The sequence below is a fragment of the Monodelphis domestica genome, chromosome 1 (assembly GCF_027887165.1).
Source record: "Monodelphis domestica isolate mMonDom1 chromosome 1, mMonDom1.pri, whole genome shotgun sequence".
Taxonomy (NCBI): Eukaryota; Metazoa; Chordata; class Mammalia; order Didelphimorphia; family Didelphidae; genus Monodelphis; species Monodelphis domestica.
In genome coordinates, this window is record NC_077227.1 from 100,945,653 (window position 1) to 100,965,763 (window position 20,111).

Here is a 20,111-nt window from a genome sequence, read left to right on the forward strand (position 1 = left end):
TATATTCATCCCCAGCCTCTCTCCTGAGCTCTAGAACTGCATGCTCAACTGCCCATTATACATTTCAAATTAAATGACCTATAGATGTCAAATTCAACATTTCCAGAATAGAATTCATTTGTTATCTTTCCTTCCCAAATTTAGTCATCTCTGAACTTTACTATTTCTGTGAAGGTCACCACCATTCTTTTACTTACCAAGCTTTGCAAATTTACCATTATGTTCAACTCAAGTATATTTTACCTCATTTTCCAAAATGCTTGTCAAACTTTGTTTCTATGCTCCTCTAGCATCATTTTAACTTGACTCTTCACACAACCATCACCTTGGTTCAGACACACATTACCTACTGTTTGAATTTTTGCAAAAGCTTCAAAATTTTCCTTTCCACTTTCCACTCTCCCCATTCTAATCCATCCACATAGCTTCTAGTGATATTCCTTTTTAAGTTTTATTTTCCCCAATACTTTTATTTTAAGTTTCAAATTCTCTCCTTTCTCCCTCCCCACCCCACTTACTGAGAAAGCAAGAAAAACAAAACACTTTACAAATATAGTCATGCAAAACACACTTTTGCATTTGTTACATTCAAAACTAGAAAAAAGAAAATATGCTTCAATTGTACTCTTAGTCCAACTATGATGAGGTGGATAGTATGTTTGATCATAATCCTTCGGAATTATGGTTAGTCATAATGTTGATCAGTTCTTAAATCTTTTAATTATCTTTACAATAGTGTTACTATAAAAATTATTATCCTGATTCTGCTTGCTTCACTATTCATCAGTTCATACAAATCTTCCTAGGTTTCTTCCAAAGTGATTTTCCTTACAGGTGAGACCATATCATTACTTTACTCTAGAGCTCCAGTGGCTCCTTATTGAAAAACTAGTTGTCATTCATACAATTCATGTATGAATGCAACATATAATTAACACTAGAATCAAATATAAACTCCTCTGGCATTTAAAACCCTTCACAACTTGGCCTCATCCTCTCATTCCAGCTTCATTATACATTACTTCTTTTTTGGTCTGGTCAAACTGGTCTCTTACTACACTTTTCACTGGCTGTGAACACTCTCTCATCACCTAAATCTTGGAGAATTCCTTAAGTCCTTCGAGACTCAGATGAAACATCACCTTCTATATGAAGCTTTTATTGATTTCTACAGCTAGTGTATTCCTAAAATTATATTTTATTTTTTATTAATTCTATCTATGTTTACAAATGTACTTGTCTCTCCCAATAAAATGTAAACTCCTTAAGAACAAGGACTGGCCCATTTTTGCCTGGTATCCCCAATGCCTGGTAAAGAAGTGCTTTCTTATTGATATTTAAATGAACCCTATTGTTACTCCTCTTATCAGTCTATCTATACCATGAATGTAACTGAGTTTTTAGTTAGATATGTTCAGTTTTATGTTTCATTAAAACTTATACTTTTTTCCATTTAGTATTTTAGTATATTTGCAAATAGGGTTTACTAACCAAACATTTACTTACCATTAATTTCTCTTAAGTCATTGGATAAATCTGTTGTCAATATCATGCCTTCTCCTACAGCAAAGCCGGCTTCTATGAGGATTTTAGAAACATTGATGCTGGGTTTAACGGACTTATCTATGAGCTCCACTACAGAACTATTTTCCTTCTTGTCTACAACTTTCACTGTAATCATTTTATTTCGTATTAATTTTTTCATAAGACAAATTGCCTCTGGAGACCAGATTCCTGATGATGGTTTCACTCCTTAAAATAGTATTAAAAAAGTTATTTATATTTCTTAAAGCAATAATTAAAAAACTAACAGATGAACAGACCCAAAAAATGAGCAAAACACTTTTATGGAAATTATAGTATGAATTCCCAATTATTCCTTTCATATTACCCTCTTTTAAAACTTGAAAAAATTCATCCTTTCATAAAAGTTATAGTATAAATTTTATATTGTTTTCATACCACCCTCTTCTAAACTTTTCAACTTTCACCATTTTCATACCTGCCAAGATACACTTTATGGCCTGCATTGGCAATTCCAGTAATCTTGGTGCCATGGGACAAAGTCTATTCAAGTCAAGGATTTCAAAATTTCCATAATCTACGTAGCCAACTAAAGCAGATTCTTCAGAAGCATAAGCCAGAACTGAGGCACGATACCATTGGTTATCCTCTGAAAAATATGTACATCTATAAATTAGGCCAAAGTGCTTGCTTTTCTAACATTAAATGAACACATCTTTAATATTAAACATATTTTAAGCAAACTGGAAATCTGTTTTAACAATAATACCATATTTCTTCTTTAGCCACCATTTCCTAAAATGTAGTGCTTTGCCAAGACCTCATGACATACTTTAATTTCAGAGAATATTAGAACTCTGTTATGTAATAGTTCTTAAAGGTCAATCAATGAACAATTCTTTACTATATGCTCAGAATGTGCCCATTAGAACCTCATTTTGGTGGTAACTATTCTACATTATGTTGCAAAAATAATACACCACAACAGAAAGATTATGTGTCTTCCTTTCTTTAAAACTCCATAAAAAGGTTTGAAGACATCATTCTAACCTCCAAGGCCATCAATTAATTGCTCCACTCCTGGCATTCTCTCTGACTACTCTGACCACTCCCCAATCCTGAAGTTCACTATTCCTTAACTCTACCTCCTAGCTTCCCTCAAGTCTGCTCAACTCTACTTTTAGCAAGAAGCCTTTTCCCCCAGAGCCTGCTCTTTGAGATCACTTGCAATTTTTCCTGTAAATGTCTTCTTTGTACAATTGTTTGTCTACATATTGCCTCCTCCATCAAAGAGTGAACCCCTTGAGGGCAGGAACTGTTTTTTGGCCTCTCCATCCCTAGTGTTCAGCACAGTGCTTGACACATAGCTTGACACTTAATAGCTGCTGACTTGACTGACTTCAGACAAGTTAAAAATAAATGGTAGGGGCAGCTAGGTGGCTCAGTGGATAAGAGGGTTGGGAGTACTTGGATTCAAATCTGGCCTTAGATACTTCCTATCTGTATGACCCTGAGCAAGTCACATAATCCTGATTGGCTAGCCATTACCACTCTTCTGCCTTAGAACCAATACTTGTATGGATTTAAAACAGAAGGTTTTTTTTTTTTTTAAGGTAAATCAAAGACAGGTCTATGATACTCTAAGTTTTAGGTACTAATCATGTGTGTGCATGTGTGTGTATGTGTTTTACCAATCCAGCCTGTGAGTTCACTATTTTAAGAAACTGTTGTGAGGAAAAATTCCTTACCAGTGCAGATATGTAGCTAGCATCTTAGAGAGTTGCCTAGAACAATGAAAGTTTTAAAGTCTTCCCTAGGGTTATAGTCAGCTAAGAGCAATACAGGTTTTCCTGACTATAAGGCCAATTTTCTATCTAGTAAACTTCATGCCTCTACTAAACAATTCCATGGTATTGAAAATATAAAATTCATTCTTTTTAAAGCACCTCAGAAAAATTCATAATTCTACAAATATTAAAACCTGACTTTATACAAAGGATTGGTTACTTCTTTAAAATTTTATTTAATTTTCTCTCAATTACATATAAAACAAATTTTAATATACATTTTTCAAAAGTCCTGATTACAAATTCTACCCATTCCTCCCTGTCTCTTCTTAAGGCAAGCAATTTGATATAGATTATACATGTGCAGTCATGTAAAACAGGTTTTCATATTAGCCATGTTACAAAAGAAAACCAAAATGCCCCCAAGAATAATGATGTAAAAAAAAATGTATGCTTCCATCTCCATTCAGATTTTATCAGTTCTTTCTCTGGAGGTAGAAAGCATGTTTCATTATAAGTCCTTCAGAATTATCTTGGATCATTATTTTGCTGAGAATAGCTAAGTCATTCACAGCTGATTATTATACAATATTACCTGGACAATATTCTCCTGGTTTGCCCACTTCATTCTCCCTGAATTTAAATTAAGTCTTTTTAGGTCTTCCTGAAAACATCCTGCCGGTCATTTCTTATAGCACAACAGTGTTCTATTATAATCACATACAACATTGCCCAAGTGATGGGCATCCCCTCAGTTTCATAGTAGGTAAGAGCTGCTATTGATATTTTTTACAAATAAATCCTTTTTCTTTTATCTCTATGGGATAGAGACCTAGTAGTGGTATGCAGCTTTATAGGCCTTTGGGCATAATTCCAAATTTCTATCCAGAATGGTTAGATCAGTTTACAACTCAAACCAACAATGCATTAATGTCCTAGTTTTCCCATACTTCCTCCAACATTTCTCACTTTCCCTTTTTGTAATATTAGCCAATTTTATGGGTCAGAAGTGGTACTTTGGAATTCTTAAATTTGCATTTCTCTAATTAATAGTGATTTAGAGCATTTTTTTTCATATGACTGCAGATAGCTTTGATGTATTCTTCTGAAAATTATATCCTTTGACCATTTATCAATTGAGGAATGACTCGTATAGATTATTTAGATTTCACTTAGTTTTCCTTATTTTTGAGAAATGATGCTTTTATCAGAGAAACTTGCTTGCAAAGTCCCCCCCCCCAAAGTTTCTTCTAATTTTGATAAACATTGGTTTTGTTTGTGCAAATTTTTTTCTAATTTAATGCAATCTAAAGTATCCTTTTTACATTACACTACACCTAATAATGTACTCTATCTTATCTCTTGTTTGGTCATAAATTCTTCCCTTACAACAGATAGGATGGGCAAAATATGCTATGTTCCCCTAATTGCTTATATTACCCTTTATGTCTAAATCATTTCCCTATTTTAACCCTATTCAGTATATAGTATGAGATCCTGGTTTATATCTAGTTTTTGTCAAATGGCTTTCCAGTTTTCCCAGCAATTTTTGTTAAATATTGAGTTCATGCTGCACAAGCTTAGATCCTTAGATTTGTCAAACACTAGATTACTATGGTCATTTACTACTATGTATTGTGTATCTAACCTATTGTTCAGATCCACTATTCTATTTCTTAGCCAGTACCAGATTGTTGTAATGATTACCACTTTGTAAACAATTGAGACCTTCCTTCACATATTTTTTCTCATTGGTTCACTTGGTATTCTTGACTTTTTGTTCTGCCAGATGAATTTTATTATTTCTTCTACCTTTATAAAATAATTTGTTGGAAATATGATTGGTTAAGACACTGAATAAAATAAATTAGGTATTATTGTCATTTTTATAATATTGACTTAACCTATTCACATGCATTATTTCTCTAATTGTTTAGACCTAACTTCATGTGAACACTGTTTTGCAATAGTATTCATATAGTTCTTGGGTTTGTCTTGGCAGATAAATTCCCAAGTATTTTATATTGTCTACGGTTTATTTAAAATGGAATTTCTCTATCTCTTGCTCCTGGACTTTGTGGGTAATATATGGAAATGTTGATGATTATGAATACTTATTTTATATCCTACAATATTCAGGATTTCCAATTTGGTATTTAATTGGAAATTTATTTATTCTTTTTTCTAGTTTCTTTTTTAAAAAGTCATATGCCCAAATTAATTGATTTGCTTTTTCTCTATTTTATTGAAGCAGTTGAAAATGTGAAATTTCCCCCAAGTACTTCTTTGGTTACATCCCACAAATGTATGTATGTCATCTTATTATTGTCATCATCATCATCATTTTTTAATAAAAATCCTTACTTTCCATCTTGGAATTAATACTGGGCATTGGTTCCAAGGTAGAAGTGTGATAAGGGCTAGGCAATAGTGGTCAAGTGACTTCCCTAGATCACGCAGCTAGAAAGTGTCTGAGGCCAGATTTGAACCTAGGACTTCCCATCTCTGGGCTTGGCTCCATCTTCGTAAGAGAAATTATTTATTTTCTTTTATTTAACACTAATTCATTAGATTTAGATTATTTCATTTCTAATTAATTTTAATGTTTCCATAATCTTTTATTGAATATGATCTTTATTGAATTATTATTTGAAAAGGATACATTTCTGCTTTTCTGCATTTAGTAGTGAGGTTTTTATGCCTTAAACACGTGGTTAATTTTTGTGAAGGTACCATGTACAGATGAGGAAAAAGTTATACATACCCCTTTCAATTCCCATTTAATTTTCTTTGAAAGTTTATTATATCTAACATTTCTAAAATTCTATTCATCTCCTTAATTTACTGTTTATTTTGTGGTGAGATTTACCTAACTCTGTGAGCAGAAAGTTAAAGACCACCTCCCCCTGCTCTCACACTCAGTATACTTGAGTCTATTTTCTCTTGTAACTCACTTAACTTTTCCTTTAAGAATTTGGATGCTATACTATTTGGTGCATATATTATTTGTCTATGGTATACCTTTTTTGGCAAAATATGGATTCCCTATCTCTCTCTCAATTAGGCCTATTTTTGCTCTTGCTTTTTCTGAGAGCATGATTACTACCCATGCTTTTCTTTTTCTTTTTTTTACTTCAGTTGAAGCATAAAAGATTCTGTTCCAGCCCCTCATTTTTACTTTTTGTGTGTCTTCTATTTCAAATATGTTTTTTGTAAATAATGTATTTCCAGATTCTGGTTTTTAACCCTATCTGCTTTTGTTTAATATAAGAGATCATTCTATTCATAGTCCCAATTACAGTTAGTGTATTTCTCTCCATTCAACTTTTCCCATTTATCTTTTTCTCTCTTTTTAACTTGTTCCTTCTCAAAAGTGTTTTGCTTCTGACTACCTCACTTAATCCACCCTCCCTTCTCTTCCTACTTCCCTTTCTAAGCAAGATAGATTTTTATATCTTACTGTATGCTATACCTTCTTTGAGCCTGATTCCAATGAGAGTAAGTTTCAAGAGTTGCACACCACCTTCCATCTTCCTCTCCACTGTAAAAATTCTTCATTTCATCCATCTTATATATTAGATAATTTTCCCCACTGCATCTCTCCCTTCCTCCTCTTCTCAGTGCATCCCTCTTTCTTACCCCATAATTTTATCCTTCTGAAGTCATCCCAACATAAGTCAACTAGCACCTACAATGCACTTTTTGTATACTCCTAATTACCCCACTAGTGAGAAAGTTCTTAGGAATTACAATTATCACTTTCCCATATGAAGATGTAAAGAGTTTAAACTGTTACAATTTCTCTTTCCTGTTTACCTTTTTATATCTGCCTTGAGTCTTGAATTTGAAAGTCAAATTTTCTATTCAGCCATAGTCTTTTTTTCAAGATTTACTGAAAGTCCTCTATTTCATTAAATATCTATTTTTTTTCCATGAAGGACCATACTTAGTTTTTGCAGGATAGATTATTTTTGGTTGTAACCTAGTTCCTTTGTCTTCTGGAATACCATATTCTAAACCTGCAATTCCTTTAATGTATAAGCTGCTAAATTTTGTGTGATTCTGACTGTGGCTCCACGATATTTGATTTATTTTCTTTCCATCTGCTTAGTATTTTTCATTCTTGTAATTTTTGATATCTCATGGAGTTGTCAGCTTGCATCCACTTGTCCAATTCAAAATTTTAAGAAATGTTTTGCGAGCTTTTGAAACTCTTTCCCCATTTGGCCAAAGGAGTTATATTCTTTAGTGAATTTTTGTGGCTCTTACCATTAGGCAAATTCTGAGGGTTTTTTCCACAGGGGGGAGGGGGAAAGATGGAGGGGAGGAGAAGATAGACTGAACTACTTCGCTGCCCCCCTTATTTGATTTTAAAAATCCCATTTTTGAGCTCTTCCAGAAATTCTTCTTGGGCTTGTGTCCAAATTACTTTTTTTTTTCCTTTGAGCCTTTACAAGTAGCTGTTTTGACTTCATTGTCTTCTCAGCTTATATCTTGATCTTCCCTGCCATCATAATAACTATATGGCAAGATGCTTTTTTGTTATTTGCTCATTTTTGTGGTTTATTTCTGGACTTTTAACTATTTTAAAGTTGAGTTATATTATTGGAATGGAGTACTACCCCAAACTTTAGATTTTTTGTGCTGTTCTTTTTATTATTTAGAATATTTTCCCATGGTTACATGATTCATGTTCTCTACCTCTTCTTCTCTCCCCCCTCCTGGAGCTGACAAGCAATTCCACTGGGTTATACATGTATCATTGTTCAAAACCTATTTCCATGTTATTCCTATTTGCACTAGAGTGAGCCTTTAACATCAAACCCCCAATCATATCCCCTTCAAATGATGTGATAGATCATATGTTTTTCTTCTGTGTTTCTATTCCCATAGTTCTTTCTCTGGATATAGATGGTGTTCTTTCTCATAAATTCCTCCAGATTGTCCTGGGTCATTTCAATGCTGTTAGTAGAAAAAAGTCTATTACATTTGATGTTGCCACAGTGTTATCAGTCTCTATACAATGTTCTCCTGGTTCTACTTCTTTCGCTGTGCATCAATTTTTGGAGGTTGTTCCAGTTCACAAAAATTCCTCCAGTTCATCATTCCTTTCAGCACAATAATATTTCATCACCAACAGATACCACAATTTGTTTAGCCAATCCCCAACTGATGGACAACTCTTTATTTTCCAATTTTTTGCCATCACAAAGAGTGTAGCTATAAATATTTTTGTGTAAGTCTTTTTCCTTACTATCTCTTTGGGGTATAAACCCAGTAGTGGTATGGCTGGATCAAAGGACAGGCAGTCTTATAAAACCCTTTACGCATAATTACAAATTGCTCTCCACAATGGTCGGACCAATTCACAATTCTACCAGCAAATGCATTAGTGTCCCAATCTTTGTGCTGCTATTTTCAAAGCTAGTTCTGGTGGTCTTTAAGTTTTGGGTTTTTCTAAGGTTGTAAGGAGAGGTGTGGTCCCTGCTCTCCTAGCTTGTGCCCTGTTCTGTGAAAAACCTTAAGTATTCTTCACAGCCCTGGAATTGTGATCAGAGCCCCTGCTCCCCCATTAAGGCCTCATGTCCTAATATGCTTGTGCTCCTTTTCATCCTGGGACTTTGACCCAGAACTACATATGGGTAATGCAACAGGGTCCTGCACCCACTGCCAGGAAAAGGGTCTTCTGTAATCTCCTGACCAGTTGTCTGACCCACTTACCATCTTTTCTCTGAAAGCTCCTAATAGTACTGCTATCATTGATAAACTGCTTCCAAGGCAACTCACTTGCTGGGGCATAGCTTCACTATGCTCCAGGCCAGGCCACTGCCTTGGTGAGACAGACCTTTCCTTCTGACCTCCTATGTGTCTTGGGCTGGAAAACTGTTTCACTCTGACCTTTGCTGGTTCTGCCATTTGAGAATTTGATTTGAGGCATTATTTTAAAGTTGTTTGGAGGGGAATTTGGAAGAGTTCAGTTGAGTTTCTGCATTTACTCAGCCATCTTTGTCTTGATTACTTCTTTTTAAAAATAGAATTGATTCATTTTGATAATTCAGCTTTTGCTGTTGCTAATTTGATGCAAACTATGATATTTTATTTTTATTGTTCTTAGTTTGTAATTAGTCCTAATAACCACAGTCACTTAAAGGGAAGAAAATGGATAAATTTCTTGAAAATGAGCAGTAGCAGTGGGCCAATACATATTCATGCTGCCTTGCCCAAATGTAATAGAATTGGCACTATAATCTTCCCTTACCTGAGAACTGTGCACAACAGATATCACCAATGGCTGGATAAAAGTCAGATTGGGTAGACATTTTATTACAATACTCGCTGAGAGATAATTGAAGTTCAGCAAGCTGACCTATAGACAGAAAGTATGTTTTTTAAAATACAAATAACCATTTGTAAATTAGTAAGAAAACATATGAAGAAAAACACAAGGGAATGTGTGCTGGCATTCTGCAGCTAGTATGTAAAATGAAATTTACTCACGGCCACTTTGCAGCTGTTGACAAAAGAAGTCTTCTGGAGTTTGAATATGGGCAACAACACCACAAAATTCATCTCCAACATTTAAGGATAACACTTTTGGAATCAGATTACTCTTACACTCAGCCAGTGTTTTATCTTTGCTTGTTTTTTCTCCAAGATCTTCAAAATCACCTTCCCAGAAAATTCAAGTAATGAACATTTAGGATTAATTAAAATTATAATAACTTTTAAATGTATTTTAGTCACTTACAAAAGAGACAAGACTTAATAAATCTGATTTTTTATGATGACTCCTTTATTCCATTATCTGCATGGCTGCCATTTGCAAATAACTTTTAGGTACTATTCCACTAATTTAGTAGGTATGTTTTAACCACAGTTAAATGAAAAGTCCTTAACCTGACCCTGAATAATATTTGTCAATTACATAGCAATAAATTATAATGGAAATATTCAGTTAAACCAGGTAAAACAGATTAGAAATTATAATAGAAAACAGGAACAAAATTTCTCCTGAAAGACAGTGAGGAAGAAAGGAAAGCATTGGCCCTAGAATCAGAATACTGAGTTCAAATCCTATACTGTACCTCTGCTTGGTTTGAACCCCAAGGATATTCTCCCTTTCTGGCTTCCTTCTGTTGTGCTGTCTTTCTCTAGAAAGAAAGCCTTTTGAGATAAGGGACTATCTTTCTTATGCCTGGCACACAGATGGTACTTAATAAAAGTTTGTTGAATTAAAAATCCAGTTTAAAAAAACAAACCCTTATCTTCCATCTTAGAATCAATACTGTGTATTGGTTCCAAGGCAGAAGAGTGGTTAAGGACTAGGCAATGGGGGTTAAGTGACTTGCCCAGGGTCACACAGCTGGGAAGTGTATGAGGCCACATAGTTTTGATATCATTAGCAGTATGACAAAGGAAAAATAAGAATCTTTCTAAATTCTATATCCCTTATTTTTTAAGTGGAGCTAACTCGGTTTTCAATATTTATTTCCTTGTACTGTGGTGGGGAAAGCACTTTGTAAAATGCACTACAGAAATATCTATACTTATTTTAAGCAATGTGGTCTACTGAAGGGGTCTGGTCTAGGAGACTAGTTGGTGAAGTTATGCCCTCATTTAAACTCCTCAACAAACTGGCCAGCTGTCCAAGATTAAATAGATGATGTTGATGCAGTCACTGATTTGCATTGGTAGAAATGGTTTTTGAGCCCTCTGCCAATAAAATGTTTAGCCTCTCCCCTAAATTGGTAAGTATAACCTCATTTAATGCAAAAATGGTAAAAAGATTTCTTCACAATTAAATTTAAGAGAGTGACCTACTATATGTGTTAGAAGAAATTATATAAATAGTGGGGAAAAGCAATAAGGCAGAGATTTTATGCCACACTCCATTTAGAATAATTTTCTCCCTCTAAAGTCAATATTATTGACACCCAACATATTTCAACAACATTGATACTCACTTTTATCTGAACTTTGCATCTTAGAATTTTGTCCCTTGGATCTCAAACCATACCCCATTTCCAAAAGTACATAGTCTAAGTGTTTTCCTAGGAGAGGTAAGCAAATGATTATTTCTTTTTAAAAACGTATAATGTCCTTTTATCAAATAGTATGGAAAAGTACAGACCTTCAAATATTATCAGTAAATTGGATCAAAAGGACTTGAAACATTTAGTAAATGAAGTTCTTTTGAGTTTAAGGGCATTATGTTTTGGGAAATAGCTACTTACTTTAAAAATGACATTAAAAAGGGAAATGTTGCAAAATATAAAAAATGCAAACTTTATAATAATTACTTAACAGGTCTAAAAGTTATGCTGAATGAGAATAACTGACAATACAGTAAAATTAATATTATAAAGTTTTCTGAAATGATATTAAAATATTGACATTATAAAGTATATATACATATTTAAATAGTAGTAAATTACTCAACTAGCTACATTTATCAAACTTTTCTGAAAATATATTTTTTAAAAGTCTGACAAAAGTTATAGCAATTTCAATAAAGATTACATGAATTCCAAAACAGAAAAGACATGATTTCAGAACTAAAAGGGAGATCAGTGCTATATCATATTTAACTGAATTCTCTAAATCTATCACTTCACATTCATTAGGTTTGAATCAAGGAAGACTATTTTTAAATTCATCCAGAAGTCAAAGTTCTTTAAATTAACAAAAGAAAAGTCCAATTATTTTTAGGGGCTTATAATGCCTGGTTGACAGATTGATGAAAACACAATTTCATGAAAATTGCTTAGAGAAATTACTGACAGTAATTAAACATCAATTACATAGGGAAGGAAAGGATTTTTCACATTAAAAAATATTATTACTAGAAATGACTGGCATGGATCTCATGTTTCCTTATCTTCTTCTCAGGATTACTTGGAACATAAATGAGAAAACTGAAATGTCTAAAATTCTACAGAAAGACGGAAGAAAAAAATATTTGATCTTACCAGAACCTGGAAGCAAAACATCAACAGCAAAAGAAATCATTTCCTCTTGTAATATGTCAAGAATTTTAAAAGAACAATACTGCTCTACTATTAAGGGTTTAATAGCATTGGTACAGTCATTATTCCAACTTCCTTCTGCTGGGATTACACTGGCAACAAAGCACTTTATGGCCTGAAAGAGATTAAAAGCATACCAATAGGATGGGCAATAATTAATTTTCCTCTTTAAGAATCTATAGACATTTAAATTTGTGTTTTACATTCAAGCAATATTCAGAAATTTTAAGTTCAGCTACTTAAAATAAAACTCAAACATTCCATAGAAGAAAACTTTTTTATTTCTAACCACTGTACATTGTACAAAGGTACATCAGATGTATACTTATCTGGAGGTATTTTAATTTAAAGAAATCATAAGAGTAAATCTTTTCAAAACTCCTTTCTTTTATGTCATAAAAAACAGCTCTGCCTGCAAGACCTATCTATATCCTCAGGGATAAAATAGACTTTTCCTTTAATGTCATGTCAAAATTTCTCTTTTAGGCTTTTAAAGCATTCACAGTATCTCTACTCTTATTAGATAATATTCCCTTTTAAGCCCAACCAACTTTTGCTCCTCTCACAGGATACTCCAGCCCATCTTCCCCTTTTCAGTGGTTGTCTCCCATGCTTAGAATGCTCTCCTACTGCACCTTCAGTCTTAAGAGAATTCCTTTTTTTCTTTCAAGATGCAACACAAAGCACCACTTTTCTCCATATTTTTTGACTGATTGAAACCTTGCTAGATTTCTCCCAAAAGCTGATACCTTCCCTCCCAAACTGACCTTATATTAATTCTGTATACACTATGTATATACATATTGTATCCCCAGTAAAAGGGGATCCTTGTATCCCCTTGAATCCCCTTGAGAGCAAGGGGAGTGTTACATTTTTGTTTTTGTATCACTAGTTCTTAGCACAATGCCTAGTACAGAGGCAATTAGGGCTTGTGGAAAAGGTGAATGATTCCAGAATGTATACTGCAAAGTTATATTTAACTGGGACAGCTAGGTAGCTTAGTGGGTAGATAGCCAGGCTTCAAGATGGGAGATTCCAAGTTCAAATCTGACCTCAGATATTTCCTAGCTGTGTAACTCTGGACAAGTTACTTATTTATTAAGCACTTACTATATCCCACCAAGGGAAATACAATGAATCAATCCTTACTCAACAAGGAGAAAGGGGTGGGAGGGAAAGGGTGAGGAAAAGAAGGAGGAAAAATGAGAACAAATGTTAGGTTTTCAAAGTTTGCATTATGTTTTACTACTCATATTAAAAGTACAGAAATGGGTTATTCCATAGCAGTACATCTCACACCAACAATTCCTAAATTAATTTGGGTACAAGCAATCAACAAATATTTATAACTTGTGGTTTAAATACCAACAGAACCTACAAATTGTGGTCTAGGAAGCATGGCCCTAAGATAAAGGAAAGAGTGAGTAAATTTTACCATATTACATCCATTTTCAAAATAAAAAACCACTATATGTATTTTGATATAAAATTTCAAAATTAACATTTTTAGAGGGAAAAGTATCATTACAACAGAAATTCTATCACAAAAGCCTGTTCACAGTGTCTCATTAAACATTGTAGGAAGACCTTAACTTCCTTGGAATGTAATCTTAAACTGCTAAGAGTTTAATGTAAAACAAAAATTAAAAAACTCACACAGGGGGGAAACAATTCAATATTTTTGTTCAGTTGCTGAATTTGGCTTGTTGGAATAACTTCTCCATTTCCATAATCAATATACAAAACTTGTACTTTCTTTTGCTGAACATCAACATCTTGTACTATTACTCTGTTCCAGGTCTATAGGAAAACAAAACACACTGTTACAGAATTTCAGAATCTAACACAAAACTGGACGAATCTGTTTTACATAAAGAAATTCCATTATTCAAAGTAGGTTTTAAAGAAAACTGTTTTTTCTTTTCAAGGAACCTCAAGAAATCTTTCCAAGAATTCATTACAATCATTGCTCATTTTAAATGTGTACAAAGGAATATATTCTCCGTCACGTTTTCGATCTCAATTGAAAATGTACAAGCTATTTAAAAAATCATTAACCTTTTAGGTTTTACTAATGAATGGTAAGAATACAGAAGAGGAAATATAAGATTAGATTTAAAATTAACTGAATGGATTTCCTAAACACTAAGATTCCTATGGATTATTTAAATGATAAAGTAATAAAAATAAATGTGTACAGTAGTTATATTTGATAGTTATTGCTTTATTTTAGAAATTACCTGATCCACAGAGTACTTGGCAACACAGATTTCCCCTTTAATAGGGATGTATTCTTCTTGAGGCACCATATTCATATATGATTCTTTTAAGCTTGTAGAAAGTTTTCTGATATATTCTAAAACTTCTGAAGTACAGATCTGTACATAAAATTCACCTGGATGCTTGAATTCAGTAACTGTACCCTTTTTGGCAGTAAGAACAAAAATATGCAATTACTAGCATTTGATTGGAAATGAACGTCTTAGAAATGTTTTATAGACAAAAGATTAAAAAATATTCAGAATATTAAAAAAAACGATTTTAACTATTAATTATATTTACAAAGAAAAGTATAGCTTCACTGAAAGTTAACAGTGAAGAAAGTAAAAGTAACTTGGGAATATTTTGTAACTACTGTCTTTTGAAAGTAAGTTTGAATAATGAATACAGAAATATATTATGTATAATAGCACATCTATACCCAATATCAAACTGGTTACCCATTCTCAGGGAGGGGAAAAGGAGGAAGAGAAGGAAAGGATGTAGAACTCAAAATGTTAAAAAACAAATACAAAAAACATGTTTTTGCATATAATTGGGAAAAAAATAAAACATTACTGAAGAAAAAAAGAAAATAAACTTGAAGAGATTATATAAGTAATCAATACCTTTATTTCCATAGTTTTCCTTAGCTGTAGATTTTGTAAATCAGAAAACATTATTTTCTTAGTACATCCTATTATTTCTGTGGTGATTCCAAGTTGATAATCTTCCTGTTTAGAAATAGAAAATTACTAACTTAAAAGGCTTGATTTTTTGCTATATTGCACAAAACAGAAAATTCCCAGAATCCTTAAAATTAGTGTCATTACAGACTTGAGAAATATTAAAATCCTAAAAGTTCATATTTCTTACTTTCATTCTACTTCCCATATTCAGCAAATAGGTCAAGGAAACGTGTGATATAATTTGCTTAGACATGAAATAGTCTAAATTCCCAGTAAATAAAACAATTTATTCCCTGTTTCCTTTTTAATACATAGAAATGTATATTAATAGTATTTTAACATGCATTTTCAGAGGTAAATGAATACTTCATAATTATATAAGAAGTAAATATAGGCTGTAGAAATGTCTATAATTAGAGGGTCACAATGGAACTTATATTAATAGGCTATGTAATTTATTGAAGTTAAATTTACACTGATTTGTACTGATCTAGCCCACTAACAAAGAACTGGTATCAATGGAGCTACTGTCTTCCTATATATTTGTTAAAAGGTCAGGCACACTCAGTTGGAGGGCATGCATAAAATATTACTTTGGGGAGTAGAAGATTCTCACAAGCGAGCTTTAAACACATTTAAAAAATGATTTCTGGCACCATATGGCTCTACTCTTAATATTGAATAGGATAGTGTACCACTCCTCCAACAAAACAACTATTATTTAAAAGGCCAAAGAAGGAAAAGTATATTGGTTATAATAATTATGCTGTTAACTCTTACTTCAATAAAAACTTGTCCAAATCCTAAATCTACAGAAAAATATGTTATATACCTCTTTATTAACTTCCATTTTCTTTGTTTCACAAGATAATTTAGCATCTTCAGGTTTAGGGAAACTGGAACATAGCAAATGATTCAAATATTAATACTACAGAATTAAAGGGGGCAAATAAACTACAATTACCCTTAAAAAATAGCTTAATTTCTCTAAATAAAAGTGCAACAACAAAATAAAACATTAATTCAATGTTAGAAAGACAATGAATGATGGCTGGATATTAAAAAAATTCCCCCAATATTTACATGATAGGTTATTGTTATGGTTCTCCTTAATATACAAACTAGTTGAAAGAAGTATTAAAATTACACTGTTAAAACTGATAAAGTACCTCAAAACTGATTCATTTTCCTACTACTTATTATGTAATCACATGCACAGACCACTATATAAGCACTGGGAAAAATAGAATTTAAATTTGATATACTGGCTCTCTAATCCAAGAAAGGGCCTTGTACATTTCTTGAAATGAATGGCAAGCACACAGATAATGTAATACAATAACCATTGTGCAGACTATAGTAAGCACACAAGACAAGTTCAAGGTCAGAGGAAGAAAAGATAATTTCTAGAGGGAAGAATGAGAAAATTCAAAGGTTTCCTTAAAGAAACAGCATTAAATCTGGGTTTTGAAGGATAGGTAAAAATGCAAAGACAAAGATGTGTGATAAAGGAATTTCCAAGCATAGGGAATGCCATGAATACAGGTACAAACAGGGATGGAAAGTACTGGTCATATGCAAGGGAAAGTAAATAGTTCACTCAGTAAAAGAAATGCACAAATACAAGGAAGATGATATAAGGCAAGGGTGAAGAAGACCTAAAATATTTATATGGTAAGTTGTAGAGAGCCACTGAAGTGCTCTGAGCAAAAGAATAGCATAATTAGAACTGTGTACAGCAGAAACTAATCTGACATTTATGTAAAGGACAAACCAGAAAAGAGGAAGACTGAAAGTAAGGGCAGGCAAATAACAAAAAAATCTAACATTTCTGAAAGAAGCTGGAGCTAGAAACTCTAGGGCTAGATAATTAATTAGATAGGAAAATCTGGGAAAGTGAAATCAAACCTAACTCTATCTAGCTATGCAACTCTGGGCAAGGCATTTAACCCTGCTTACCTCAGTTTCCTCATCTGTCAAATGAGCTGGAGAAGGAAATGACAAATCACTGCAGTATCTTTGCCAAGAAAACTCTAAATGGGTTCATGAAGAGTCAGATCCTACTGAAACAACTCAACAACAAACTGAGTGAGTGGTGATAGCACTGACACACAAATACAGAATTCAGAAGGGGAAAATAATCACTTGAGGGTTGGGGTAGAGAGAATTAAATAGGCATGGCATTTCCAATGCCTTCCCCAAAAGGTGATGGGTTTACTGATAAGCAATACTACAAATAAAATAGAAAGTGTGTGTATGCATGCAAAGGCCAATGTGTGTAGTTCCCAAGTCTTTGACTTGCCCTTAAAACATACTTCTGTCAAAAGTTTTGGGATGCAGGAAAAAGAAAGAACGAGAAAGCATCAAGTAACCTGCGTACTACGTTGGCCTCAGAGAGCAACTGCTCAGACCAACATGTCCTTTACTGCAGCCTCTACTTCTCAATAACAGATTGGTTAAAGAGCTGAGACCAAGGCCTGCTCACTATCTTCCATTACTAGGGGCAGTCAGCACTCACAAGGGTGAGTTAGATCAGAAACAGAGCTTGATTGTAAGGCACCGAGGCTAGCAGCTTCTGGGGAGTATCAATTGCTACCATGGAAGGCACATTTTTACTTCTTTGCCTTCTACAATATTTCTTTGCCTTGTTTGAATGACTCTCCAGACCTCTAAAATGAGGCCACAGGACTCACAATTCCTGCCTCTAATCCCTTCAATACCTGGGTAAAGTGAGAAGTGTTCAGAAGAAAGTTTTCTACTTCAAGAAATGTTTAAGAGATTGGAGGAGGACGTGAAGTTACCATGAGTGCTAAACAGAACAGCTTTGGTACTACATGGAGAAGCTCTTAAGAAGCACCAAATCTTTTTCTTTGCATAATTAACATGAATGAGTGTAGTTTGGTATGACAGAAAATATAGAAAGTTGGTCAGATTGAAGAGAATTTCTCAAAAACAGGGTAGGGGTAAAGACCTATAGAGATTTCCATTTCATGTTCTAGTATCATTTTCCTAGCTCAGTTCTGAAGCAGGGCTAGCATCATGGTCCCACAAAAAAGTTCACCAGGAGAAGAAAGCAGGTTATGATGTTGGAGGAAAGCACCTTCTGATGAGTATAAGAGATAAAGTAGCCACTGGAAAAGCCAACTCAAACAAACCTAAGTATGACAAAGCTCTGATATCCTCTTGGTATCCTAAGGGTAGTGCCACAGGCTGATTGAAATTCTCTAGTTAATTGATAGTCTCTGAAGAGTGCCAAAAAGCATGGAAATCAGCCAGATATTAATAGGTAAAGTAAATATTAGAACTTGGAACTTCAGATATTAATAGCTCCAAAAGTAAAACTCTAATAAAATGGAAGTTTTAAAATAGCTATATAGTGATCTTTAAGAGTTAACTCTATATTTTGAAAACGCTTTCTTCATAATAAATCTCATATACTTACTTTTGTTTAATAGGTTTGCACACAATACTGTGTGCAGACCAATCTCTTCTCTGGCATGCTACACAGCAATAATATGTTTGCTTGCACTGTGAACACCGCAGGGATCCTAAACGATATAAGAAGTTACTAATGCATTGTTCAAAATTAAAATCCAAATTTTTAGCAAATTAGTACTTACACTTTTTTCAATAATGTCATAAAATCTATCCTCAATTCCCTAAGATTAAAGTCCAAAAGAACAATGCTACTTTATGATACTATTTATATTTCCATTTGGGTGAGGATTAAACAATACAACTATTAGATGAATTAATAAGCATACTACTTAATACTACTGTGTTCAAAGGAATAATAAACTGGAGGAATTCCATGGGCACTGGAATGACCTCCAGGAATTGATGCAGAGTGAAAGGAGCAGAACCAGGAGAACATTGTACACAGAGACTGATACACTGTGGTACCATCGAATGCAGTGGGCTTCTCCCTTATTGGCAATGCAGTGATCCTGAACAATTCGGAGGGATTTGTGAAAAAGAACACTATCCACATTCAGAGGAAAAACTATGGGAGTAGAAACACCAAAGAAAAACAATGGTTTGATTACATGGGTTGAGAGGGATATGATTGGGGATATAGACTCCAAATGATCATCCTAGTGCAAATATCAACATGGAAATAAGTTCTGATCAAGGACACATGTAAAAACCAGTGGAATTGTGTGTTAGCTATGGGAAGGGGAAGGGGGAGGGGAAGGAGGGAAAGAATATGGTTCTTGTAACCAAGGAATAATATTCTAAATTGACGAAATAGAATTTTCTTAAGAAAAAAAAAAAACAGTGACCAATAAGGAAGTGCATTTTGTATGACAATAAAAAAAGAATGTTAGTGCTACATCAAGAAAAATAAGCATACCACTAATGGTTTCAAAGAGGTTATTTTGTTAAAGTTTTATCATAAAATAATTTTATTTATTGTATTTTTATTTATGTATTTGTTATTATAAAAGAATTTTATGGTAGGTCAAATATGCATGATCAGTCCAACCTCACATTCTGTCTCAGATAGAGGTTCAAAATACAGGATGTGGAATGCCATTTGTCCTTCTTGCAACAAATGTAAACAATTCAGTGATACAATAAAATAAAATTCTAGTTTCCTTTATTAATTTAACAAATAACAAGTCCAGAGTAGATTATCTAAATTTTCTCTGAAGCTGTACTTTCAGTTCGTAACTCAACTTGGAAAAACAAAAGCCACAAATATATAATTTTATGTATGATAGTACGCCCTTGCTTTAAGCAAAGTTTGAAGCTTATTTTTTAGTATACTAAAAGGTCCTAATAGGCTGCCCTAAAGACATGTGGTATGTGTGTCCCTAGTGTAT

At 33.5% G+C, this 20,111-nt stretch overlaps 1 protein-coding gene across 7 annotated transcripts in view; it reads right to left on the reverse strand.

The window, feature by feature from the left end:
• The window catches only part of TDRD1 (tudor domain containing 1), a 63,407-nt gene that overhangs the window by 23,266 nt on the left and 20,030 nt on the right, over positions 1–20,111 (reverse strand). For 4 of the 7 annotated variants that reach the window (XM_007478969.3, XM_007478972.3, XM_007478970.3 and 1 more), the window contains 11 exons: positions 18,728–18,833; positions 16,118–16,181; positions 15,226–15,330; positions 14,578–14,760; positions 13,994–14,137; positions 12,281–12,452; positions 11,276–11,362; positions 9,810–9,980; positions 9,571–9,678; positions 2,003–2,173; positions 1,507–1,752 (listed from right to left, as the gene is read on the reverse strand). In XM_007478969.3, the coding sequence (XP_007479031.1) occupies positions 1,507–1,752; positions 2,003–2,173; positions 9,571–9,678; positions 9,810–9,980; positions 11,276–11,362; positions 12,281–12,452; positions 13,994–14,137; positions 14,578–14,760; positions 15,226–15,330; positions 16,118–16,181; positions 18,728–18,833 (1,557 nt within the window). Of the gene's footprint in view, positions 1–1,506; positions 1,753–2,002; positions 2,174–9,570; positions 9,679–9,809; positions 9,981–11,275; positions 11,363–12,280; positions 12,453–13,993; positions 14,138–14,577; positions 14,761–15,225; positions 15,331–16,117; positions 16,182–17,244; positions 18,682–18,727; positions 18,834–20,111 lie in introns of those variants that run through there. The other 3 variants (XM_016428522.2, XM_056803756.1, XM_007478973.3) reach the window with 2 other exon arrangements.